Source organism: Zootoca vivipara, chromosome 1 (genome assembly GCF_965207765.1).
Source record: "Zootoca vivipara chromosome 1, rZooViv2.hap1.1, whole genome shotgun sequence".
NCBI lineage: Eukaryota > Metazoa > Chordata > Lepidosauria > Squamata > Lacertidae > Zootoca > Zootoca vivipara.
This window is the reverse complement of record NC_142582.1, coordinates 91,276,702-91,303,640: the sequence shown is the minus strand read 5'-3', so window position 1 is coordinate 91,303,640 and position 26,939 is coordinate 91,276,702. Positions and strand designations below refer to the sequence as shown.

Sequence of the window (26,939 nt, the reverse complement as noted above, 5' to 3'; positions counted from 1 at the left end):
AGACTCTTAAACATGTTGGCCTGTCTTATCATTGTGTGTTTATCAAAAGAACTTTCAGGCATCCTGTAAATTTAGGTTGTGTTTTGGCCTTGCTTGATTTTTCTGCATGAGGTGAAAAAGCGACTTAAACTGCTTTTCAATCCTTCTGAAAGAACCAACTCTGAACTTTCTTCATCCCCGCCTCCACATAGGCACTCACTCTGGGAGTTTATTTTTAGTTTTCTGAGCTGCAACCTTTGGAAAGCATGCCAGTGGTACGCTCGCACACCCCAATCCGGAGGTGAAAGTTACCCAACAATTTCTCTTGCTTCCTGTAGCAGCTTTCTCAGGATGAAACGTGCACAACCTGGTGTCATGGTGGTTCTTCGTAAATCTGTTTGAAGCTCTTTTGCAGGCAAAAGGGAGGGAAAGAGAGATCTGTGCCTGAGAAACCGTTTACAGAGCAAGTTCCTCTTTCCTGTCACTTCCTTCCAGGCAGTAAGATCTTCCTCGCTTGCTCGTTTCTGTTAAGTTTGCCTAAACCTGACCTCCATGCCGTCGGCTGTTGGTGGTGCCACTCTGGTTCAAGAGACTGGGGCTGGGCAGGTTCCCCGCCAGCATATGAGCACAACAACTGAACCAGGCGGAGGTCCAGGGGGGATATACTCTGCTATCCTCAGCCGCAACCAGCCCATCATTGGAGTAAAGGAAAAGACCTTTCATGAGCTCCACAAGAAATGCCTTGAGAAGAAGATTCTTTATGAGGATCCAGATTTCCCGGCTAATGACTCCTCCCTCTTCTTCAGCCAAAAGCTCCCTGTCAAATTTGAGTGGAAGAGACCACTAGTAAGTAGGCTTCTTATCTCACGTAAAGTTGTTTCTCTTTGATGTTTGCAAATGTAATAAAGACATTTTTTCCGTTCCAAGTTAAAAAAGAAAGAAAGAACGCATAGATAGGAAAAATGATATCTGGAAAATGGTAAGATTTTAAGATAGAGGATTCACATGCTCCTTCAACTGATTTATTGAAAAATCCTTTTTGTCAGGTATATCCAAATTTTCATGGGGAAACACCATGACTTGTGTTGTTTGTAATACCACATGGGCTAGCTACACAAACTAAATAGGAATGCAAACAGCTACAAATAAACAATAAACTCTACTGTGGACAAACCCTGGAAATTCAATCAAGAGTATTCAGTTAGAAGCATGCTGAAAGCCACCAGAGGTTCAAGGCAAGAATGCATAAGATTTTATAATTTGTGCATTCTATGAAAATTATTTTCTACTATGATTGAATGGAATCTAAGTTATACTCTAAATAAATACACGAAAAATAGGGAAGACACTTGCGTGTTGCAGAAGAATATCTATGTTTCTAAATGGCAGTAAAATGCTATGGGTGACATACTTTAGACTTATTTATTCATTTACTACCTTTATAGCCCACCTTTCCTCCAAGGTGGTATACATGGTTCTCCTCCTTCCTATTTTATCTTCACAACAACCTTGTGAGGTAGGTTAGGCTGAGAGACAGTAACTGGCCCAAGGTCAGTCACAGAACTTCATGGCTGAGTGGGGATTTGAATCCTGGTCTCTTAATCAGGTACATGTTTACTCAGAAGTAAATTCCACATTTCCAATGAGACTTACTCCTAGGTAAGCGAACATGAAATGCTTTTATTAGCAACAATCTTTTATTACCTTAACATTGCATTTCCTTTTCATTAAATAATTTATCACAATATTTATACAATTCCATCAATTTATATAATTGATCATAAACAAAATTACAGAGGTTTTGCAGCAATTGCCAGTGCAGCTTGCAATTTCTTTTAGTCTGTAATTATCCAAGCGCACACTGTGTGGATCTGGGCATAAAGAGAATGAGCCTTGGCATTTTTCACATATTATTATTATTATTATTATTATTATTATTATTATTAACCACAGTTTGCTTGGTTCAGGTGGCGCATAAGTGGTTAGTTTAGAGTAACATGAACTTTTTCAGCAATTTATTTCTGTTCCATAGGAAATTTGTGAGAATCCACGCTTTATCATTGGTGGAGCCAACAGGAGTGACATTTGTCAAGGAGAATTAGGTACAAGTCCTTTCTTCGGAGCTGTTTTGTGTGTCTGATAAGTTTATTTAGCAAGGCCTTTGGTTCCCAATTTAAATGTTGGGTAAGTTTGAGACATAAGTCTGACCAAACTGCGGGAGGCAGTGGAAGACAGGAGTGCCTGACGTGCTATGGTCCATGGGGTCACGAAGAGTCGGACACGACTAAACGACTCAATAACAACAAGTTTGATTTGATTTACCCCCATGATCCTGATATAAATCTTCACTTACCCCCTCTTTTTAAAAAACAAAACCAAACCATTTTAATTGGTTTTTATACAATTATAATAACCATTAAACACTTATCTAGCAGTACAGCTAATAGTGTTTGTTTTATTCATTATCTCTAGACATACACTTGCACATTCAACATTCTTAAACCCCTTGTTCCCAGTGTAGATCTTTATTTCCCCCTTGTTCCTGATATTAATCGTCACATCACCACCCAAAATGGTGTGGGGTGCCATTTTGCGGTTTGCCTCAGATGCCAAAATGTCTTGGGCCAGCCCTGTCCTAACTAATATGTGGCAGTTAAATGCAAATTGCTCTGAAGACCAAAAAAATATTTGTAGTAGCACTAATTCTTCAGTAGCATACATTTTCTATTCCTCCTAGTAATTTTGACACTTAATTTGCCCTGCTCTATATAATTCCTCTCAGGTGACTGTTGGTTCCTGGCTGCCATTGCTTGTCTCACCTTGCATGAGAAATTGCTGTTCCGGGTCATACCACGGGAGCAGACCTTCATAAAAGATTATGCTGGAATCTTTCACTTCCAGGTATGAGTTGTTGATCAGACACAAGAAGATGCTGCCTTTTGCAGTTCAGCTATGCTACACTAACCAGCAGCATGGAATAGATTAATAGGCACTAATATCAAAGGCCTATTTTAATGACTTATTTGCTACTATCACTTAACAAATCTATCTATCTATCTATCTATCTATCTATCTATCTAACAATACTATCACTTAACAAAGTCTAACCCCAATTATAGTGTGCAAACCAGTTCTTAAACACAATCCACACATCACATTTTTTCTAAAACACTATAACTGCAAATTATATCATCTATCTATCTATCTAATCTATCATCTATCTATCTATCTATCATCTATCTATCATCTATCTATCTATCTATCATCTATCTATCTTTCATCTTCTTTTCTCTCCAGTTTTGGCGTTATGGAAATTGGGTGGAAGTTATCATTGATGACCGTTTACCAACGTATGGCAGTCAACTGGTCTTCACAAAATCCTCCCAGCAAAATGAATTTTGGAGTGCCTTACTGGAAAAAGCTTACGCAAAGTAAATATACTTTCTACACATTCCGTTTCTATATAGCCTACTGTATGCATATTATACCCCTATTCAACTGTACATCTGTTTAAACTGAGGTAAATTAAATAATGTGTTATTCTTATAACAAATGTATATTATTCAGATGCTTTTTATTTTACAATAGAACAGATTCAAAGATGACCTATACCCAAATGAAAACGAATCATCAGATTTTATTTGGAGTGTTAGTTTTGTTTTCTTGTTCCTTCTCAGGCTCCATGGGTCTTATGAGGCTCTCAAAGGAGGTAACACCACAGAGGCCATGGAAGATTTCACAGGAGGAGTAACAGAGTTCTATGAGATAAAGGATGTTCCTAAAGATATCTATAAAATCATGAAACATGCCTTTGAAAGAGGGTCACTCATGGCCTGCTCTATTGAGGTACTCCATTGATCCCAGGCCTTTTCTGGGGTTAATTTCATACCATTCATATTCAGTAAGCATAAGACTGAACTACCGCTCCCATCACACCTGGCCATTGGCTATGCTTGCTGGGGTTGATAGGAATTGTAGCTGAGTAGCATATGGAGGACCAAATATTCCCCACACCTGAATTTAAGTCTAAACTTGAGATACTATTTTAGTGTTCTTATGTACACTAGTAAGCACCACTGGTGAAAACATACATTCTTCTGTCTTGTGGGCAAGAGGAAATAGAAAAAAAGTCCCCCCAACTTTTATTAACTAATCTTGCTATTCTGCTTTATTTTTCATATTGCCTTCCTTTTATTTTTCCCCCTCTCCCCTTTTCTTTGTTCCAGGACAGTTCAGGGTTTATTTATGGCTCCGCTCCTGAAACTAATCTTGGATTATTAATTGCCCAAATGTTGAAGAATATGAATGAATTTCCAAATGACTCAGTCCAGCAGGCAGAGGAGATGACGAAACGGGTTTGTATTCCTTGCCAATAGCCTAGGTTATTGCGTGCAAACAAATCGATTTACTCTGCTCAGTAAAATCCTATTGATATTCAATAAAGTTCCAGTGAGGCTTACCCCCAAGGAAGCAGATATAGGATTGAAGCCTAACTGTGTGTTTGGCCTTGGGATTTGCTGCAGAAGCTGTGGATTGCTGTGCGGTTTGCAAAGTTGCACACGGACCCTGAAGCAGGATGTTCTTCTAGAATATAAATGGCAAAACTACTGTTTTATTGCCCTATTAGGAAACCTCATCTTTATCACAGGACATGCATATCCATTTGCCTTCTCCTGTTCAAGAACGTGGAACAGAAGAAAACAAAACGGGAATGGGCAGAACATGTTGTCCTTTGAAAAATTCCGCACACGGCGCCGTTCTTATTCTTAACGTGCTTCCTCTGCATTTTACAGCTTGTAGTTCCAATGCTCTTTGAGAGACGCATGACGAATGGACTGGTGACAGGTCATGCCTATTCAGTTACAGCAGTGGAGGAGGTAAGTGTAGATGCAAAAAGTAAATGCGTTTTGCTAGAGTACAAAAAAAAAACATGTAGCCCACGTACACAAATTAAGTGCTTAAGCAACCTCACCTTGAAAAGAAAGGAAAATATGATCACTGGTGTCAGTCAAGATCAGAGGTGCAAGTAAAGCACTTTTAGAAGAGAAAAATGGGGAGATGTTAAAGGGACTCCACTAATGATAGCATCCGTTCTCGTTTAAAGTGGAGTCTGTAAAAGGATGCATACTACACAGGCTGGTTGAATTAATTATGTTTCCCCCCCCCCTTCCAAGATAACATTTAAAGGGGACAAGTTAAAACTCGTGCGGCTAAGAAATCCTTGGGGGCAAGTAGAATGGAATGGAGCCTGGAGTGACAAGTGAGTTGAAGCCATTTAATTTGATTTAAAAAGTTATTTTGATTTCATTTAATACACCTCGGTTCTTCTGCATGTTTACCAAGAAAGGGAAATGTCCTTTTGCATTCTGGTGTGAAATTCAGAAGTTAGTGATATATACATAATTTCTCCAAAGATGCTTTAAAGTGTGCTTAACAGTTTTGAAAGAGTGTAATGCCAAGGTAATGTGGGTGAGTTCCTACCTGCATGCTCATCGCTCAGTGCCTGAACTACAAAGTGGTCTTTCAGTTATGAAATGGCCATGACTGATACAGTACCAGTGATGGTGCTTTTGTATCGCCTCATACCACTCAATGGCCTGCAGATTCAAGTGTGAGCCAACTTGAGTGATCAAGTTATGTAACATGTTCACTGCTTTCTTAAGCACTTCTGCTGAAGGGTAAGATCCACTGAGCTCAGGGGGGCTTACTTCCTAATAAGCATGTTTAGGATTTCAGCCTCAAAGGTTTTAAGTGCATGTTAAACTCTGGGATAGATTAACTATGGAAGATGTAGTGATGGCCACGAATCTGGATTGCTTTCGACAAATCATGGAGAATAGAGCTATTGATAGCTGCTAGCTGTGTTGGCTATGCTGGGGTTGTATATCTCTGAATACCCGTTCCTGGGAATCACAGACAGGGAGAGTGTTGTTGCAGGCATCTCATTGACCACTGTGAGAACAGAATGTTGGATTAGATTAGCCTTTGACATGACCTAGCAGGGCTCGTATATTCTTATGTGTTAATCAAGCCTTAGGCTAAGAAATAGCAATGGAAGACAAGGCATGCTTTATTACTTCAAAGAGTCCCTTGGCTACAGAATACTGCAGTGCACATAAATATTGATAAAAGTAATCAACACTTAGAGACATGTTCCAGCTAAATATAAGATGTTCAGATTTGATTAAATACATCTCAACATGTCTTTGACTATATTAACAGGATGAGTGAGATTCTACCTTCTGTGGCTAACAGAGAATCAAAATACCGGACAGTTATTTGCAGCACTTTGTGTTCCAGTTAAGTATGGAACAGCAAATGTAACGTGTATATATTAATAATAATAATAATAAACCAAGTAGAATGGAATTAATAATTTAAAAAAACCAAGTAGGACTTTCTATTAGGTTACAAGGGAAGTAACTAAATACAGTTCACCATTTGCTGAACAAACGAAGGGTAAACTTTTAATTTCTAGATCAAGGACAGAAATGTTTGTATGTTGATTTATTATTTGAGAAGTGAAGCACATTTAGCCTACCTTTTGAAAAATTAGTTGTATACCAGGCACCCCCAAACTGCGGCCCTCCAGATGTTTTGGCCTACGACTCCCATGGGGAAGATGGGAATTGTAGTCCAAAACATCTGGAGGGCCGAAGTTTAGAGATGCCTGTTGTATACTGAAAGTTTCTTCTTCATTATATTGCAGTTCAGATGAATGGAATGTCATTGACAAAGCAGAGAAGACCCGCCTACAACATAAAGTTGCAGAGGATGGGGAGTTCTGGTAAATACCCCATCTCTCTCTCTCTCTCTCTCAATATGCTTTTCCTTCAGATTAGTGGTTCCCAACGAGCTGTTTTTTTCCAGAGCTAAGCCATGGAACCCTGCTTTTGAAAATTTGGATATATCTATGGTAGTTTTTGTTATGTGAATGGTGCTACAGACAACCTAGGTGGGTTACATTTACCTCCTGGTGTCAGCGGACCCCAAATTGGGAATCACTGGCCTAGAGGCAAACCACAAGCCCTTCTCCAGATTAGTCCACTTCATAGGAGCCAACTCTTGGAGCTAAGGTTCCATTGGCTCCCCCAATAAAATATTTGAGGGGCTCACTGCCCCCAAGTTGATGGGCATTCAAATGGTGTGTGTGCGCTGCATCATGTGAAGGTGAAGAAGAAGAAGAATTTTATTATTTGTACCTTGCCCATCTGACTAGGTTGCCCCAGCCACTCTGGATGCCTTACAGTCAATGTATTGGAGAATTAAAGGTTTCTTCCATATTTTTTTCTACCTCTAGGATGTCGTTCCAAGATTTCCTCAGGTACTTCACAAAGCTGGAGATGTGTAATCTCACACCTGATACCCTGGCGGTTGATAAGCTTCAAACCTGGACTGTTTCAGTGACCGAAGGGCGGTGGGTGCGAGGCTGCACAGCAGGGGGCTGCCGAAACTATCCAGGTAAATAAAATATTGCTTGATTCGAATGGCATTAAAATGTTTTAAAGAGTCCTCTGATTAATCAGGCAGAATTAGTGGTGCCTTGACTTACAAATTTAATCCGTTCCGAAGGCACCTTCGTAGGTCGAAAAATTCGTAAGTCGAAAAGCGCCATTGGAAACGCGATTTCACATAGGAGTGCATTGGAAATGGAAAAATTCGTAAGTCGAAGCAACCCCATCTAGAAATTCGTAAGTCGAAAAAACCCTATCTAAAACCGCCGCGGTTTCCGTTCAGATGTTGAGAAATTCGTAAGTGTGCGGCCATTTGCCCCATTTGTAAGTCGAAAAATTCGGTTGTCAAGTCGTTCGTAAGTCTAGGTACCACTGTATTTCTAAAAAGATCCATAATAGTGTCTGCCTTAGAAGAGGTATCCCTCTATCTCTCAAACACAGAACAACATGCCTCTAAAATGCTGCCTCATGCAATACATGTATGTGCTTTCTAAAATCAAGGACAGGATGCCTTTTCTTTTCAAACAGTTGTGTTTGGCCAGTTTTTAAGGAGGTCCTTTTTCTTCGCCTGTGTGTCAGAAGTGGGTCTCTGGATGGAGCAGAGCTGCTTTGCTGGCTTCCTGGCAGGTGGTCAGCATTGTGCAAACTCATCAGTGCAGCCAATCCAGTGCTCCTGCCAGTGTATTTGCACTGCATTGGCTTCCCATGCCATCTGTCCCTCTCCCTCCTGGTAAGAAACAAGGACCCATCTTCTGGGAAGAAAGCACAACAGCTCTGCCCCACCCAGCTTCTTCCACGTGTGCATGTGAGAGACAGGGGTCATACCCACTTTTGGCCACACCCACTGCTGGCACGTGATCCCAGGAGGATTGGCCAGGAGGGAATGAGGCCCTCTGACCAGAAAGGTTTAGCCACCCCTGCTTTAAATGAGCATCTTATTCCAGATAAATGTGGAGACCAAACATGGTGAAGCTCATAATAAAACAGGTCTGTTGCTTTGCCCAGATAAAAGTCTAGAAATACATAAAAGATTGCCCTTTTTCATTTTATGAAATAATTATATATCAAAACTAGAGGGGAGAATGATTATCACAGGGACTGTCAATATAACTGTTTTGAGTGTTAAAATATTATTTCAAATTTGAATGTTTTGGGGTGGGTTACAGACACATTTTGGACCAATCCTCAGTACCGCTTGAAACTTCTGGAAGAAGATGATGACCCAGAAGATGACGAAGTTGTGTGCAGTTTCCTAGTTGCACTGATGCAGAAGAACAGGAGGAAAGAACGCAAGCTGGGAGCCAAGCTCTTCACTATTGGCTTTGCCATCTATGAGGTAGCATAGTTCTACACTGCTGTGTTACCTGTCGCCTCAGTTAGAACTGAACAATAGAGCTGGTTAAGTTCTGGCCCCAGTGATATATGCTCCTCTCATAGCCAGCTGACTGTATGTGAAGCAAGCTGTGAAAGGGGAATATTGTAGTAGTCTGCTTTTAAACATCACACTTATAAAACATGACATGAGCTACTTCAAAAATATTGTTTTTGTAGACAGTAGACCTATATAATGCCTATATAACAGCCTTTGCCAGCTTCATACCCTCCAGATGTTTTGGACTAAAACTCCCATCAGTTGTGATGCCGAACATAGAAGAAATCACAAGTCCTTGTATAATTGTGGAATTAAAAGAATAGTTACCAGTTTACCTATCTACTCAGTGGTTTGTTGCTTCCCAAAGATTGGCTTTTGAGGCAGCGTTTGAATCAGCTTCCTATTGGTTTTGTCCCTTACTTACTAACTTTAACTATCAATTTGATTAATTTTGAAAAGAGCCCAGGACCACACACAGGCAGGGGCATTATCTTATATACCTCCCTAAGTAAATGGAATACAGAAACTGCTACTTACCGTAGATTTTCACTGAGCAGATGTTTGTCAAAGCTGTGAACTTAGGCTGTGGGTGGTAGATGTAAATAAATATGCAATAAGCTTTCCTTCATCCATTCCTAATGGCATTTCTACATTGTTTTTATTGCAGGTGCCAAAAGAGGTATGAACAGAATGGAGAAAGACCTGGTGGAACGTTCTCAAATATCTTCTCGGTTTAACATTCTCAAATATTACTGCTTTTATGCTTCTCTGTGACAGCTGTTTGGAAGTGTCCAGTCATTTTTCTTAATAGTGACTTGCCACAAATGTGAAAGGTGGATTTGCACATATCTTAGACATTTGTATTTTTCCTGTGTAAGGCATCCCACGCCATGCACTCAGATACACATGCAAGAGGTAATATCCAAGAGCACACATAACAATATTAAAAGGGGAATATGTTACCAGAAATGAAAGGTGTGGAGTATTATATGTAGAAAAATATCTCGATGGTTTCATTGAAAATATGAGAATGTGTTTTATATGTACCGGTAACTACATAGAATCTGGAGAAATCACTCAAGTAGAGATACAACCTGTCACATACTTTTAAATAAATGTCACCCATCATTTGATAGGTAACGTTCCTAGATAATGTGAGTAGCTTACAATCCTAAACCACCCTTCAAGTTTCATCACATGGAAAGAAGGATTAAACAGGTCATCTGTAGCCATCATGACTAAATCCCATTGAAACCAGCGGACTAAATCCCATTGACACCAGTTATGGCCAACTAGATAGGATGCAGGAAATTCTGACCTGGGGTTTCTTGTTTTTCTTCAAAGCATCTGCATTGGCCTGTTAATTGGTTTGGGGAAGTGAGAAATGGGCAGGATGGAATATTCAACCACCCAGAGCAGGTCGGCAAAAGTACAGCATCTGTTGCAACATCACTTTCCCGAGTAAGCCCATGTGTGTGCACTGAATTAGAAAGAGAAGATCCTGATCAAATATCTTTTAGACAATATCCAGTTCAGCTCTTAGTCACATCTATCTAACCGTAGCTGGATTGGGGCAATGTATTTAGGTGCAATACATTGCCAAGTGATCAACGGAGCTTTGCTCTCTGTTTTTAAGCATGCCGTTTGGGGCATACACAGTTGTTTGTTCGGCTATTTATTGTTTTTGTTTACAGATGCAGGGTGACAAGAAGCATTTACAGAAGGATTTCTTCCTCTACAATGCCTCCAAAGTAAAGTGCAAGAGCTACATAAACATGAGAGAGGTCTCTGAACGCTTCCGTTTGCCTCCAAATGAATATGTCATCATCCCATCCACGTATGAACCTCACCAAGAGGGAGATTTTATTTTAAGAGTTTTCTCAGAAAAACAAAGTCTTTCGGAGTAAGTAGAAGATCCGAGTTTTGTATTCCAAAACATTTATAAAAATAGCATTATTATACTTTTTGAGTACTATTTGGAGTCTAAGAACACAAGAAGAAACCCGCGGGATCAGATCTAAGGCCCATCTAGTGCAGCATCCTATTCTCCCAGGAGCCAATCAAATGCCTAAGGGAAACCCTGCAAGCAGGACCCGAGCGCAATAGCCCTCTCTCCACGTATAATTTCCAGCAACTGGTATTCAGCGGCGTACTGCCTCAGACGGTGGAGATGGAACAATATATTCTCCATGAATTTGTCTTAAAACCAGCCAAGTTGGTGGCCATCACTACATCTAGCAGAAGAACCTTCCACACTTTAACTATGTCCTGTGTGGAATGGTGCTTCCTTTTGTCTGTCCTGAATCTTCCAACATTCAACTTAATTGGATGGCCCATGATTACCGTACTACTTATACCAATCCTATCAAGTGTTATTCTTCACATATTGCAGATGGGGATGGCTGGGGTAATAACCTTTTTTTTTAACCTGAGGGCCACCTTGCCTTAGAGAGAACTTTCTAGGGGCCACATGCCAGTGCTGGGTGGGGCAACAAAGGTGATGTAGCATATTGTAAAAAGCTGCACTACCTCTGTTGCCTCACCTGACAATGGCATGTGGCATCTGGAAGGTTCCCTAGAAAGGAATGTGTCCTGTTGGCTAAAAAGTCACATGGAGTCAAAAGCCAAAGGTTTCTATACTCCCATCTTACTATCTTCCATCCAGGTAAGCTAGAGATATTATCACATTTCAAGGATACATTCCAGCCAGGCAGAACACTTGAAGAGGGTGTGGTAGACCAGGGCTGTGGAGGGGTACACCCTAAGGAGAGTCCCGAGGACCAAATAGAGCAGGCATCCCCAAACTTCGGCCCTCCAGATGTTTTGGACTACAATTCCCATCTTCCCCAACTACTGGTCCTCTTAGCTAGGGATCATAGGAGTTGTAGGCCAAAACATCTGGAGGGCAGCAGTTTGGGGATGCCTGAAATAGAGCAACCTGAGGGGCCACATTTGGCCCCCGGGGCCTAAGGTTCCTCACTCCTGATCTAAGGCCACTCCATTGGTAAAGTAATACTGGAACCAGGGATTTTGCTGCACCATCTCATTACAAGAAGGCAGCAAACTTTCTGTCCCCCTGTCAATCATTCTGTGCTCTTTTGTTATACCCCTGGATTCGAAGGATCGCTGTCTAAGCCTGCCATCCTATGCCCACTTACCATTGAACACAGTGGAACTTGCTTATGAGAAAACATGAATAGAATTGTGCTGTGTCCAAAGAAAGGCTGCTTAAAACCAAGCCTGGCTTCTCTATTGAAATGTGTCATCATGCAGTGCTTTCCAAGCCAAGTGAAAACATGCACATCATAGAAATATCTTATCCCTCTTCCCGTCATTTCTCCCTTTACTCAACCCTTTCAATTTTACAGGGAAGTTGAAAACAAGATTGAAGTAGGACATCTTTCTGTAAGTACATTGTCTTTGACATTTTCTTTACTGGAGCTGATTTGGTTGGTTTGTGAAATGACACAAAAGGTGATAACTGATGTCACTCTGTCAGACTCTATTGTCTGTTTCTAAACTTCATTGCAATTGCAGTATTGCTGCTGTTTGTGGCTGTAGAATGGCTGCAATACCGGAAATGTACAAACTTGCTGTGTGCTTTTAAAACACACACACCAGAGTGAAGAAAAACCCACCCCTGAGCCTTCTTTGGTCTCAGCTTATTGATATTATTTTTATTCACTGAGTGGGTGTCCAACGGACAAATCTGATGGCACCGGGGTGTGTGATGATGAGCCAATATGTAGACTGTGCTTTGTGAATTCACTGCCCTCTTTCTAACTGCCACGCTCTGATTTGCTGCTGCTTCTCCACTTCTTCTTCATCTCTTTCTCTAGCCAATCATATTTGTCTCAGACAGAGCAAACAAGAACAAGGATCCAAAAGGTGATGATGGGCCTAAAAAGGACAATGGGAAAGCAAGCACAGATAAGAAAAAGAAAAGTGATGAGGTTTCTGTATCGGTCAGCATGAGGAAAGCTGTGTGTGCTCTAACTAGCATGTCCAAGTGGCTGAACAGGGTCTAAACCTGGTCACACAGCAAGCATGCGGCTTCAGACATAATATTTGCCTCCTTCGGGAAAACATCTCCTTGGGAGAATTATTCCTTACAGAGGAAAACATACATAATGCTCATGACCAGGCATCCCCAAACTTCGGCCCTCCAGATGTTTTGGACTACAATTCCCATCTCCCCTGACCACTGGTTCTGTTAGCTAGGGATCATGGGAGTTGTAGGCCAAAACATCTGGAGGGCCGCAGTTTGGGGGTGCCTGCTCATGACCCTGTTTGCATGTAAAGCTTAGTCAAACCATGGTTTAGCATGAATGGCCAAATTTGCAGGTTTCCCGAGCAAACGATTGTGGTGGCAGCTGTGTTCCATCTCCCCCCACTCTGGTTCTGCTGCTGCAATGCTACCTGAGACTAAGTCCTTGTTTGACTTAGTATTACGACCAAACCTCCTTCAGGCAAATCATGAGTGGCAAACCAATAACAAATCTTTGGTACTGCTCATAGTTTGTCTGGAGTGAGACAAACCATCAGCACAGGTTCAGGCATAACAATAAGTCAAACCATGGCTTAGCGCCAGCAAGACAACAACCAGTGAAGCAGAGACAATCCTTACTCTGGGAACCACGGAGCCTGGTGTTATGCATGATTACTCAGAAATAAGTCCCACCATGAAAATGGGAGTTATTCCTAAGTTTGTGTGCATAGGATTGCAGCCTTAGAAAGTGTGGAGGCACCAAACAAAGCACCTTTACCAGGTCCATGGACACGGTAGCTCCCAAAGAAGCAACCCAAAAGAGGAGGGTGGGAAGAGCTCTGCTTTGGAAAAAGAAACTGACTTGGGACCTCCCCAGGTGTCCCGCGGAAAGGTTTGGGGGTTTATTCCCTGTCCCGCTTTTATTGCGCTATAGTGACAGAGTGCCCCTCCAGCAATAATGTGGTAACACTGGAGAAGCATTGCAGAACAAGTAATAAAGCAGAATGAGGTATGGATGATCCAGTATTAATCAACTTCTAAGGCCCTATTATTGAGTTAATGGCATGTTGCAGAAATCACCCACCCACCCAGATATAAACTCAGAATGAAGGGGCCCTTGGACAGAAATCATATCCTGTATAAGTGTCATTTGGCTGAATTGCAAGGAAGCGTCCCAATAAACACCATCTTTTCTCTTCCGAAAACTCATTGATCAGTAGTTTCATTTCAATCAACCCTTCGCATTTCGTGTCTTTGCAGCCTGCACAAAGAGATGCCAAGGAGAGTGAGGAAGAGAAACAGTTCAGAAATATTTTCCGGCAGATTGCTGGAGATGTGAGTACACAACTGTTTCTATTTTGCTTCAGACCAATACTGGCAACATGTAACTAAATACATAAGTAGTTTCTCCAATGCCTTGGGCCATATAAAGCTAATTGTATAATATTTGAAAGTATGTATCCTTCCTGTCAGTGCAAATTTAGGGCTGATTGAAAATGCCCCCCCCCCAAATTACCCACCCTATTTGCAGGTGGTAAAACTGGGGGTGGCACAGCTTCCCTCCACTCCTGTTCCACCCTTACAAAGGAAGATGTTTAATTTTCATATCTCCAGTTGAATAATCTAGATACAGTCTTCAAATTAAAATGATTCAGGCTATAAGTTCTGAAGTAGCCTAACTTTCTACTGGGTCTGCTAGTCTAAATTGTCTCAAAATATTTTTGTGTGGTAATACGATCCGTCCTTAATAGGGCAGCTTAGTTTCCAATGTACCCACTGTCTCTTGTCATAAATCTCTGGTTAAATGGAATTTCATGTTTGAGGTAGGCTATAGCATATCTATATACACTGATCCAGTTCACAAGTAATGGACAAACAACCATGAGGGTTATTGGAGTGAAATCTCCTCTTCTACACAACCACAAGAAGACATTGGGACTCTTTCCTCTTTTCCATCCAGTCATCCTACACAGCCTGCTCTCATTTTGAATTAGGCCACCTTCTCTGTCATGTTAGAAATCCGGTTTTAAGCACCCAAGAACATTTCCTTTGTCCACATCTGCATGCACACATTCCTGCTGTGGAAAGAGATTGGACCTGCCATTCTTGCAACTTTTTACTCCCTGATAAACTTTACCACTTTCTTGCCCCCTTCTTGTTCTCACAGGACATGGAGATCAGTGCTGATGAACTCCAGAATGTCCTCAACAATGTTCTGAAGAAACGTAAGCTTGGTTTCCCTTTTTGTCCTTCTATTCTGCCTGCCAAAAAAAAATATTACCAAACCCTGGGATTTTGCATGAGTACCACTTTTTTGCCTTTAACTTTCTATACTGTACTGCCCTTCATCTGAGGATCACAGAGCAGTTTACAATAGTAAAACACAAAAATACATGACATATTAGCAAACAAAAACAATACCTCCCACAATTTAAGAGACCATAGATTGTTTAATGATATAATGTATTTATGTTTACACTTTTAAATGTAAGTCACTTGGAGACCTTGTTAATGAGCAACTAATAAATCATCATAATCATCATAAGTCTTATTTGAATATATATATTTTTTTAATATGGATGAAGGCCTTCCAAAAGAGTAATAAATTCCTATTAGTCAATTATATGATGGCTAGGCATCAGTTTGCAGATGTTTAGAACATTCTTCTGTTGCCAGAACCTTAAATTACCTAATAGTTGTGAAGTATTGGTTGTCAGTTTATTTTTATTGTGCCCATGACATTGGTGACAATTGTAGACTTAACAGTTTCTGGTGTTTAATCTAGACCCTTAAAGTAGTTGCTATAGATCAAAGTACATTTGGGCTATGTAAGGAGTTTCTTGGTCTGTGCCATAATAAATCCCAAGGTTTGTTTCTCAAGCAGACTTGCTCTGCTATTGGTCATTGACCCAATGAACTGACCAATAAAACATGTGCAATTATATATTAATGTTTATCTAATTTAACTCAATTATTTTAGACCAGGACCTGAAGACGAAAGGATTTGCACTGGAGTCCTGCCGCAGCATGATTGCTTTAATGGATGTATCCTTTTCAAATCATGCACAATCGCTTCATATCACAATATTGCTCTTAGAAGCATAGAATTGTAGGGTTTGAAGGGGCCACAAGGGCTGTCTAGTTCAACCCCCTGTAATGCAGGAATCTTTTTGTCCAACCTGCCAGCAAGAGAGGGGCATTCCAACAGCAGCGGAAGTGTTGGGGTGTGAAGGGTGCCTGAGGTGGATGCTTCACTGTGTTTTATCAATAGGTAGTCTGGCCATATAGAGGTATTGAACAGTGAGAATTCTGCAAGGAGCTTCTGGAGCTGACACGAGCGAGAACTACCTGCAAGCTTGGCTCAAAGAAACAGTAACCAACTGGAATATAGTACAGTGGTGCCTCGGTAGTCGAATGCCTTAGTTGTCGAACAAATCGGCTCTCGAACATCGCAAACCCGGAAGTGAGTGTTTCGGTTTGCGAATGTTTTTTGGAAGCTGAATGTCCGACATGGCGTCTGTGACTTCCGATTGGCTGCAGAAAGCTCCTGCAGCCAATTGGAAGCCCCAGCTTGATTTTCAAACTCTTTCAGGAATCGAACAGACTCCTGGAATGGATTAAATTCAAGAACCAAGGTACAACTGTATTCACTTTATCATATATTTATAATTATAATTACCGCCTTTTTTGCTCCATAAGATGCACCTGACCATAAAATGCACTTAGTTTTTAGAGGAGGAAAACAAGAAAAAAAATATTCTGAATCAATGCCACTGTTGGTTGCGGCGGCAGAGGGAGGAGCAGTCCGCTTTTGGGTTGCTCATCCCTCCGTCGCCGCTGGGAGCCATGACCCCGGTGGCAGAGGCATTCCTCTGCTCGAGGGATCCCACTGCCATCCAGTGCCTTTGCTCCATAAGAAACACAGAAATTTTCCCTTCGTTTTTAGGAGGGGAAAAGTGCGTCTTATGGAGCGAAAAATACGGGTAATAAAAATATGTAAAAATATTACTTTTGTTATAAAAATCTATCCTTCTCTCTAGTTTTGTGCTATGTCTAAAATACCACTGTTACTGATTTATAGATAAAGGGAGTGAATGAGTTGAGGTAAAGAAAAGCTGTTTCTCCTCTTATTGAAGAAAGTTAAATAAGTGGCTAACACTTTTTCTATCTCTGGACAGTAAATCCTTCTCAGTTGGATATCACTTATCACCTCCTGCACCGCCCAAAAGAAGTCAGACTTTGCTCACTATATTTACTTTTTATTTTTAACTAAACAACATCACAGACAGATGGTTCTGGGAAGATAAACCTTGATGAGTTTAAACACCTTTGGAATAAGATTAAGAGCTGGCAGGTATTCTTTGTTTCTTGCATATTTTAAAAGATAGAGAGTAAACTAGCTCATGAATGTCAAAGTCTACACTTAGCATGACAAAATTGAACCACAAAAGATGACTGGGCTTCTCTCTCCATCATTTCATTTTTTTTCCTTTTCAGACAATTTTCAGACATTATGATGCTGATCATTCAGGAACCATTAACAGCTATGAGATGCGTAATGCAGTTAAAGATGCAGGTATCACACAGGGATCAATGCTGTATATTGCTTAAGAGCGTTTTTATTCCTATTTTGTCTTTGATAAAAGTGGGTTATATCCAACTAAGTCATTCTCCGATTAGACCCATTAACATAGACCTACGTTAGGTATGTCCATTAATTTCAATGGCTCAACTCTGAGTAAGACTTACTTTGATTCCACACTGCTTTTGTTTTAGCAGGAAATGTAGAGAAAGGGCACCTGGGACCTTCCAGAAGTTTCTAGACTAAACTCCTACCTTCCTTTACCATTGGCCAAGCTTATATTACCTCTAAAAGAAGGAAGAGAATAAACAAAAGCAAATTCCTATCACCCAGGACGTTCCATTTTGTTTCTCTCCTCAGGGTTTCACCTGAATAACCAGTTGTATGACATCATTACAATGCGATATGCTGACAGAAATATGAACATTCAGTTTGACAGCTTCATCTGTTGTTTCGTGCGACTAGAGGGGATGTTCCGTGAGTATTTTAAAAAATGTACCCTATTTTTCTGTGTATCAGACTCTGTTTTTTATTATTTTTAAAACATGTTAAAGATTGTGGGTCGTCTTATACATGGATAGTGCAGAGGGGGATGGGTGATTGGTGGCAGCTGTGAGCAGGAGTTTGTAAGTGGTGATTGGGTGGCTGTGGCAAGGCCTGCTGGCGATTGGCTGTTGCCGTGGCAATTGGGCGGGTGATTGGTTGCTGCAGCTAGGCCTGCTGGTGATTGGCTGCTGCCGTAGCAATTGGGCCAAAAAATAGGGGTCGTCTTCTACGCAGGGGAGTGTTATACATGAAAAGATAAGGTATTTAAAATGATTTTATCCAAGGAGTGGCCAAGGAGTGGCTCAGTGTGTAATAAGGGCCACCCCACATGGAAATGTTCTGATTGATTCCAATGCATGCATTGTAATGTGGATAGTTGAGATGTAAACACTCTTCACAGCCAGGAAGCCTTTTTGGGTTTTGGAAAGCTTGCCTTCAGAAGCATTCCAAACTATCCTTGTTTGTGTCCTAGCTGCTGGTTCATTTACTTATCCTCTAGCCTTTAGAAGCCCTAAGTACTCAAAAGGTTTTGGTGCACCCATATTCAAAATATAAACACGTGAGCCTTGGTGGACCAAGTGGCATTAATCCCAAGATTCATGTATATTATTAATCTCTATTATTACTATTTCTTCTTGTTGTTGTTGTTTTCATTGGGGGGGGGTGCTCCCCCCCTCAGCTGCACCATATGGTCCATGGTAAATCTGGCAATGGAAAATTTCTGTGGTGCCCCCTTTCCTTGAGGTCCTAAGCACATGCTTATTTTCCTTAATGGTTAATCCAGCCCTGTCTCAGCTCAACACCATACCAAGGAAAAGAATGAGGAAAAGGCCCTAGAAACAAGCAGTATGTCCATATTGACTTTTCTTTTTTTTAACATTATTAATCTCATGACAGGGAAGGGCAATCCTGAAAAAAAAATTTATTAGAAATTGCTATGCCATTTTTTTATTCAGTATGACTTTTGGTTATGGCTTTGTTTTTGCCGTTTTGTTTGAAGGAGATTAGCTCTCAGATATGGCAGCTATCAGGATCTTCCATGCTTACTAATATCATTGCCGATATTTATGAATTCCTAGAACACAGGAATCAGTAGATATCACACTGTTCAGTAGATGACCGGTATTTGTTTCTAGCACTTGAAACACTGAAGTTCTTGAAACCTCGCAATTCTGAGGCCTGCTGTCTAGTTTGCTAGTCGGAATGCTGTATATTTTACATAGATTGACCATATGCTTCCCCCCCCCTCATGTCCCCTTAGGTGCGTTTCATGCCTTTGATAAAGATGGCGATGGTATTATTAAACTGAATGTCTTAGAGGTAACCACTTTTACTTTGTGTTGTACTTCAGTTTACAGCTGTACTGTACTGTAACTGTTCCAATTTTTCTCCTTCTTAATAAGGGGCATATTGAAAAGAATAGGAAGACTGAACATAAAATCAGTTTTGGGGCTGATTGTATCATGCATCCACACAGAGGTATTGGGCATAGGCACAGGAGCAATAAGCCAACTTTTGTGGTTTAGCAAGCTCACACCATTCTTGTACTGTAACCCAATTTGGCATGACTTTTTTTCTCTAAAAAAATGTTTAGGGGTACTCTTATTTTGACTCAAGAAAATCACCATTTTATAGTTCACATTGGGGAAAATAAATACAGGAAACTGACCAAAGTACAAAGATTCACAAAATGTTTAGGGGTATGCGTCCCCCTTCATCCCCCCAGAAAAAAAGCACAGATCATAATCATCTAGCAGCCCAACTGCTAGCCCATACAGAGTCCCAGTCTGGAGAGAATTTGCCTGATTGTGGGCCCACCATGATGTGGACCATTTAGTCGGGCCGTTCAAGAAACCGGTGAGTGTTGTTGTTGACAGCCCCCAATATGATTCTAAATCTGACCCAATCCATGTTTACTCAGAAGTAAATCCCACTGTGTTTAATGGGGCTTGCTTCCCGGTAAGTGCAAGTGGAGTGATAAACTTAGGACGTTTATACAGATAGCCCAACGATTGTTCTGCACTTTTAAACATTGCTGTTGTCACTTAACATTTCTCCCTTCCTTCCAGTGGCTGCAGCTAACCATGTATGCCTGAAAAACATCACTTCCGCTTGTCTTCCGTCTTAAAATTGCACCTTGTCTTTTGAACTGAAAGAAGCCGGTCGACATTCACTTGCAAGACAGGGCCTTCTGTGAATCTCCATCCTTTAACAGCTTAGATGGCGAGGGCAGCACAACTCGAGAGGAACATAAAGAAGCAGCATCTATCTCCCTTTAGCAAATGAAAGTAAATCGAAAATGTACTTTTCCCAGTTATTGGTAACTGACACCAGGACGAAGGCATATTTTGCATGAGAAAGTTGCAGCCATCACTATGGTGGGAAATGCATTGCACGCCGGCAATTCTTTACAACAGGGTTGGTGAACCTCAGGCCTGCAAACCTGAATCTGGGCTTTGGGGCTCTTCGCCTCCACAACATGCCTCAGCAGCCCTGCTTCATGCTCTGTGCTCAAGTGCGTTTGCCAGACTGGAATATGCCTGTGAAATGCGATAATGCCGCTTGCTTGCCCGGATGCAGCATGGAGCAATGCGCCTTGAGGATGTGCATTGAAACCTCTGACTCGCGTTCTTGAAATGTAGATGCTGTATACAAAGGTAAGAGCTGCCCCTGTTACTCTGCCCACCACTGAAATGTAGACCCAGGTGGTTTTGTTTTGTTTTGTTTTGAAAAACGTGGTCCTTCCTCCTGGCCTTGCAAACAACAACTATTGTTTTAAACTTAAAATATTTTGCAGTAAGAGATCCTAAGGGGCCAGGAATCTTGGACAAGTTATCATTATTAAAACAGTTATTTCTAAAGTCACCTAAAAGCGATGGATCTAATTTTTAATGGAATTCAATGCTGCACTAAGGCAATTGTTCCGTCAGGGAAGCATTTTGGCTTGCTACCTATGAAAATCCCCTCCTTTTCTCTCTTCCCACACTCGAGCCAATCTCAGAGGAAGGGCAGTACTGTAGAGAGAATATCCCTGTTGGGCAAGCAGAGGTCCTTGTGCAGCACTTCTGGTGACAGGACTCGTCAGTTGAATCCCACCCAACATACTTGAAAAAGAACATGCCTCTAATATTTAGCTGTGTGATAACCGTTTGCGTGCTTCTCTTTGCACCCTGCAGTCATTTCTAAGCTACATTATTCCTGTGGCCAAAGCTTCCCACTCCAAAAGGATAATTCAGTAACCAGATGTTTGACTGCATACAGTTGAGTACATTTGCTTACAGCACTAACCAGGCTGTTATCCATGGTGTGGAACCTCAGCCTGGGGGCTAAATGTGGCCTTCTAGAGCTCTGTATATTGCCCTTGGAATTTCCCCCTGGTCACAGCCCTCTCTAGCCCTGCTTCACACTCTGTTTTGGCCTGCCTAGATTATGTCCTTGAACAGTGATGCCTCATGCTTGGTGGCTGGAGGACAAACTAACTTACTGTACAAAGGTAACGTTTACATGTTTCCCTACGCATGTTTGCCTCTGGCTCCACCCACAAGCCCATGACTCTCCGGCTGAAAAAGCTTCCCCATTCCTCCTACAGGGTGAGCCTGTAGTCTTGCAAATCTTCTAAGGCTGCAGAAAAATGTGCTCCTCTAGCCACATTATGGCTTTTTTCAGCTCCAGGCTTAAATATTACACTTTGGGGAAATTGACTGACTTAATTCGATGTTGGTTCTCTTGCAAGTAAAACCTATCGCAGACAGCTGCATCTCCCATATAAGCAATTTTAGGCTGCTTCACACAAAGCTTTTTCCTACACAGGAACAGCTTACATGGCGAGAAATGGTTTAAAGTGTCTGGTACTGCATGTGTTTGGCAGGCACAGCCTCCCTATTACAAAAATACCTTGTGTAGAGTGGTTTCATTGCTGAACGAAACTTCTTAATGCATAAATTAAAACTTGTCTACATGTGCTGGGTTGAAATTAAGATGATGTAATGCAGGGGTAGGCAACCTAAGGCCCGGGGCCAGATGCAGCCCAATTGCCTTCTAAATCCAGCCTGTAGATGGTCCAGGAATCAGTGTGTTTTTACACGAGTAGAATGTGTGCTTTTATTTAAAATGCATCTCTGGGTTATTTGTGGGGCATAGGAATTCGTTCATTTTTTCTCTCCAAAATTTAGTCCGGCCCACCGCTGAAAAAGGTTGCTGAACCCTGATGTAATACATCTGACAAAAGCTACAGAGCATACTAAGGCTACAAAGGTATCTAGACAGCCACAACTGGAAATATTTTAACACTGCCATCCAATAAACATTTCTGCTTAGGTTCTGAGTTGCTGTCAGATTTGGTGTCAAGCTTTTGAGAATAAGAACAGCCCTGTTGGATCTAGTCCAGCATCCAAATCAGACCAGTAGCCAACCAGATGCTCACGGGAAGCCAAGAAATAGAACTTGAACGCAACAGTCCTCCCCCCCCATGGTTTCCAGCAGCTGCCATTCCGAAATATGCTGCCTTCAACCATGGAAGAACAGTAGAGCCATCCTGATTACTACCTATTGATAGTCTTAGCCTTCAAGTTGGTGGCCATCATGGCCTCCTGTAAGGAGTGAGTTCCATAGTTTAACTATGTGCTTTCTTTTTATTTGTCGAAAGATTCTTGCCAAATCCCACGTCAAAGAACCACTTTTCTGCTCTTTCTACCCACACAAATCATACCAGCAAGCCAGCTAAAACACACAAGAATCAGAAGTGGGATCAGAAGAATGAAGGCCACACCATATTTCTCTTGGTACAAAGTAGTTTTTATTGTCTGTTTTGTTTTTTTACTTCACAGCTTTGTAGTAAAAAAAAGGAAAGGAAAGACCAAGTCACTTTGTGCATATGAGCCACACAGGTCATCCAACTGAAACAAAATGAGTTGCGAAAGCTGCCAATACATTTGTTATAGTGTGTATTACCTATGCAGTTTCTCAACTAGTATTATTCATGGTCACACCAATCTGTTCTTGCCTCACAAGGTATATAAATTGAGACATCCTAGTTGTGTTAAGATCATAGTACTGCACATGAAGGAAAATGAGAAGTTCGTACTTTTGTCATACAATGCTATGTGAAAGCCATCCTGCTAGGACCCTAAAGATCTAGGAAGGGCAAGTTAGCTAGCGGTTGCATTGCTTTCACACTGATTTTTAACTAACTGCCACTCAAGGTGTAGGAGCTCTACAAATACGAATCTAGAACTTGCACTTTTAAAGACAACCATGAAGCTTGAACATAGGTTTATATTCTACTTGACATTTAGGATAAAATCCAGAGCCATTAAGATGGGAGTTTAACTACTCAATTCAGCTGGGATGTGGACTGTCACTTTTGTGTTTTGATTTAACATTACAGAGGTCTATTCCTTCAAGCCCAAGTATTTGTCTCAAGGGGCAAACAGAAGCTGGGGTAGCCAATGACATTCAGTTGCGTTTAACGGCACAAAAGATGCAAACAGCTGAATAGCTGAGCCAATTCCCTGAAAGGTGATATGCAAACCATTCCCCTGCAGCATAGCTGCAGCACACACCAAACAAACACTTGCATCCAATCAACAAGATAAATGGCATAAAAAAAACACCACTATTGTGTTGGGAAACTGCACTAGCAATGCAGTCCAAATTCATTTCAGATGCAGCAACACAACAGCTTACTCAAACAGTAACACATACATTAACACACTTTCCACACAATGCAAGAACACTCCACAACTCCCCCTCTTCCACTTCATTTCTATTTCCTTTCCAAGACTAGTTCCCCGCCCCCCCCCACACAAAAATGCGCAATGTTTCTCTTTCAAAATTTTCAAGATAATTTCGACTTCCATGTGGAACGGTGCCAGAAACCCAGAGCCAAAAACATGACATCATCTTGTATTCCTACAATTAAGAGAACAGAACCTCAAACCAAAAAACTAAAAAGAAAAAAATACAATCTGAATGAAGAAACTCTGCAGTTTCTAGGGAGAAATTACCGCAGTGAACTGAAGCGATGGGACCTTCTATAATTTTATAATAAATTATGAACATGTGACATGGCTTAGAACAGTTCTTCTCAAATAAAGACAAACATATGGAACCAACTTTTGTTAAGACATGACTCAACCTTATTGCTAAACCAATTTGAAAATTATCCAAGGCAGTATTCCCTAACATAGTGCTTTCCACTTGTTCTAGACTACAATCATCCCTGATCATTGGCCATGCTGGCTGGGGGCTGATGTTGCAGTTCAACACATCTGGAGGGCACCATGTTGGAGAAGGCCGATCTAAGCATCCCAAAATGGATTAAAGGAAAATCTGTCTTCACACTCACCTTAAAAACACACACACTCACACCTCTTATCTACCAAAACAACCAAGAACGTAAGTAACTAGTGCAAGTTGTGCATCACTTGCAACAATTTAGTAAAACACACACACACTTAAGAATACATTTTTGCAAAAAAAAAAATTACCATCCTCTTCCAGTAAAGAGAAGAACCTTTGAGGATGATGCAAAATTAAAATCCATTCACTGACTAATCCTCAAGACAAACACTGCACTCCACATAATTTTCTTACACTCCCTGGCTCTGCAATTTCATTTCAATCACATTCAACTAAGGAAGATATAAAAACAATCCTTTTTTTAAAACACACACACAGAAACACTTACATGCTCCCATATATGGACTGAATGCGCCAACAATTTGCTCACTTTATTATTTATTTCTGATGGTCTCAGTGTGAGAAAAGCTCTCAAGACAACATGCCTCAGAAATTTCCCACAAACAGATTGCAGAAGGTTACCACTACTCATCGGAAAGTTTTCTCCTTTCCAACAACAGAACCCTTAACAGAACCCAGAACAGTTTGGACATGTGCGAAAGGCAGAACACTGTATCTTGAGACAGACATAGTGATTTCAAAGGGAGAACTTGTTTCACTTCTCTACTAGCGCAATTTCTTAAGATCATGGAAGCCAGATTTGTAGGTATTGGGGTGGGGTGATATTTCCTTCATGGTCTTTTTCACTCATCAAAAAGCTAAGGCTTAAAATGCAGTAAGAATACTGGAGATTGTTCCAAAAGTCCTTAATATCTCCAAGTTCTTTGGCAACCTGGCGAGGTGAAACACAATCTCCAGCTGTAGGCCTGTTCTATATCTTACACCAGGCATCCCCAAACTGCGGCCCTCCAGATGTTTTGGCCTACAACTCCCATGATCCCTAGCTAACAGGACCAGCGGTCAGGGATGGTGGGAATTGTAGTCCAAAACATCTGGAGGGCCGAAGGTTGGAGCTGGCTGTCTTGCACCAAGCTGCTGAGAACACTTTCCCTATGGGAGCATTACCTTTCACTTTTAAAATGCTGGTTTCAAACACACATTGCTCTTTTAATACGTATACATAATCTGAAGTAAGAAAACTGAAACAAGTCAAGACTTACACAGCCAGACAGCTCTAGACTGTTATTGAGAATTCCAGTTTTCCTCTGAAACAATCCAGAAAAAGACTGAAGCCGATGAGAACAAAAACACTGGATGAGACTTAGGGAACAAAACTCTTCATGAACCAAACTAGGAACTGCTGCCTCAAAAAAAACCCAAACACCACTGCATGTATGCACACTTCTTTCCAACGCACATGCACAGCTTTCATTTCTTTGCATTGTGACTATTGTTTTAAAATTGCATTAGTTTCTCAGGTTGCTACTTCAGTCATTATGCACTAGATGGTGGCAAAACACACACACACACACACACACACACACACAATACTCTCAGCTTCTGCTTGGGCTCCTTGGACTTCACAATTTCGCATTTTACACCCGCAGCATTTTCTGTTGCATGGTAACTTTGAATCATGTAGTCATCAGAAACAAAACCAGATTATAGTAGGAGAAGATGGCCATCCAAAAGCTACATTGAAAATATAGGGTGCTGGACAGAAAGAAGTGGACACTCCAAAAACTCAGCAATTTAAAAACACCACAAGGTCATCCATTTACAAAACAAGCTCTTACGAATCAGGGGTATAGTCCCATTAATGTGGCAAGAGAGCACTGGATATAAACATACAGATAACGAATGTTTAAAAGCCAAAATCATTATCTGCACTGGTCTTTGCATCAACGTGCTTATCAATATAAAAATAACAAAAAAGTTACAGTAAATCGGTGATACCCCCTAAGTTATAAGAGTACACCCAATGAAATCAATGGACTGAAGTTACTTAATTGATTTCAGCATTAACGAAAACAACTATTTTGCTGTTTAAGCAATGCAGTGTGTTGCACATCATCACAAACCTCTTTGTAACAGATACAGAGAGGTACAAGGGCTGTGGAACTCACTGCACAGATGTGGCATTTGGAATTTAAGATAGCCCGCTGAAGATCAACCAAAAATAAAAAAGGAATCCATTTCTTCTAATATTCCCCATTAATAACTTTCATCAAAAGATGTTATAATGAAAGGAAATAGAGAGCTGAATGCTTTGTTGGTATTTCTAGTCTGAGTTGTTGTTTCTGTATTTAAATTGTTTAAAGCCAGAAGTGTAAAATGTCTGGGCAATCCTGCATACAACATAAAAATAGATGGCTCAACAGTGTTTTTTAGGCACCAATGTGAGTACTAATAAAGGCTTAGATGTGCACAATGTACTTCTTTGATAGGATAACAGGAATTTTTTTTTTGTTTCTGCTAACAAATCAAAACAATTTGTTTGGTCTGAGTCTGTTCATCATTCCCTTCTCTACAGAGTTGCAAGTAAGATGCTGTCTCTGTAGCAAAAAAAGAAAAGAAAAGAAAAGGGCCCACGTCCTTTTTGCAGTCCAAATATAAACTGAAGGTGGAAAAAGGAGAGGGCAAGAGGTGGACAAGGCATGGAATACTTCCAGTATATAAAAGGTACTTCCCAATGTGGGAGGCAAAAAAAAAGAACCACCTTCATGAGTCAATCTTGCTATCTTCTTCTGCATGTTTTTCAATATGTCCCACAGCATC

At 40.9% G+C, this 26,939-nt stretch overlaps 2 protein-coding genes across 12 annotated transcripts in view; one reads left to right on the top strand and one right to left on the bottom strand.

Annotated features, from left to right (window-relative positions):
* Nucleotides 1-216: 216 nt before the first annotated feature.
* Nucleotides 217-23,717, top strand: CAPN3 (calpain 3). Of its 4 annotated transcripts, XR_004692414.3 has the most exons (24): nucleotides 217-825; nucleotides 2,012-2,081; nucleotides 2,762-2,880; nucleotides 3,277-3,410; nucleotides 3,657-3,825; nucleotides 4,206-4,334; nucleotides 4,773-4,856; nucleotides 5,154-5,239; nucleotides 6,689-6,766; nucleotides 7,280-7,440; nucleotides 8,600-8,769; nucleotides 9,473-9,484; nucleotides 10,500-10,708; nucleotides 12,174-12,210; nucleotides 12,645-12,758; nucleotides 14,054-14,128; nucleotides 14,961-15,018; nucleotides 15,774-15,838; nucleotides 17,079-17,147; nucleotides 17,291-17,369; nucleotides 17,736-17,852; nucleotides 19,183-19,241; nucleotides 19,991-20,578; nucleotides 22,567-23,717. XR_004692414.3 is itself a non-coding variant. In XM_035112288.3 (23 exons), exons 1-23 carry the CDS (start codon nucleotides 532-534, stop codon nucleotides 20,015-20,017), a joined length of 2,415 nt encoding a protein of 804 aa, XP_034968179.3. In that variant the 5' UTR covers nucleotides 217-531; the 3' UTR covers nucleotides 20,018-21,879. The 4 variants fall into 4 exon arrangements, 2 of the variants coding, with proteins under 2 accessions (XP_034968179.3, XP_034968198.3); XM_035112288.3 differs by lacking the exon at nucleotides 22,567-23,717 and having other exon boundaries at nucleotides 19,991-21,879; XM_035112307.3 differs by lacking the exons at nucleotides 12,645-12,758; nucleotides 22,567-23,717 and having other exon boundaries at nucleotides 19,991-21,879.
* ZNF106 (zinc finger protein 106) overlaps nucleotides 22,694-26,939 on the bottom strand; it is a 44,830-nt gene continuing 40,584 nt past the window's right edge. For 6 of the 8 annotated variants that reach the window (XM_060273652.2, XM_035112244.3, XM_088670214.1 and 3 more), the window contains exon 22: nucleotides 22,694-26,939. In XM_060273652.2, the coding sequence (XP_060129635.1) occupies nucleotides 26,883-26,939 (57 nt within the window). In that variant the 3' untranslated portion in view covers nucleotides 22,694-26,882. The other 2 variants (XR_015950165.1, XR_015950168.1) reach the window with 1 other exon arrangement.

Bases quoted from the DNA above. Each gene is read 5' to 3' on its own strand.
- CAPN3 (XM_035112288.3), top strand. From the start codon at position 532: ATGCCGTCGGCTGTTGGTGGTGCCACTCTGGTTCAAGAGACTGGGGCT. The intron at 14,129-14,960 runs GTGAGTACACAA...TTGTTCTCACAG, and splicing joins TCCGGCAGATTGCTGGAGAT to GACATGGAGATCAGTGCTGA. The intron at 17,148-17,290 runs GTATTCTTTGTT...TTTCCTTTTCAG, and splicing joins ATAAGATTAAGAGCTGGCAG to ACAATTTTCAGACATTATGA.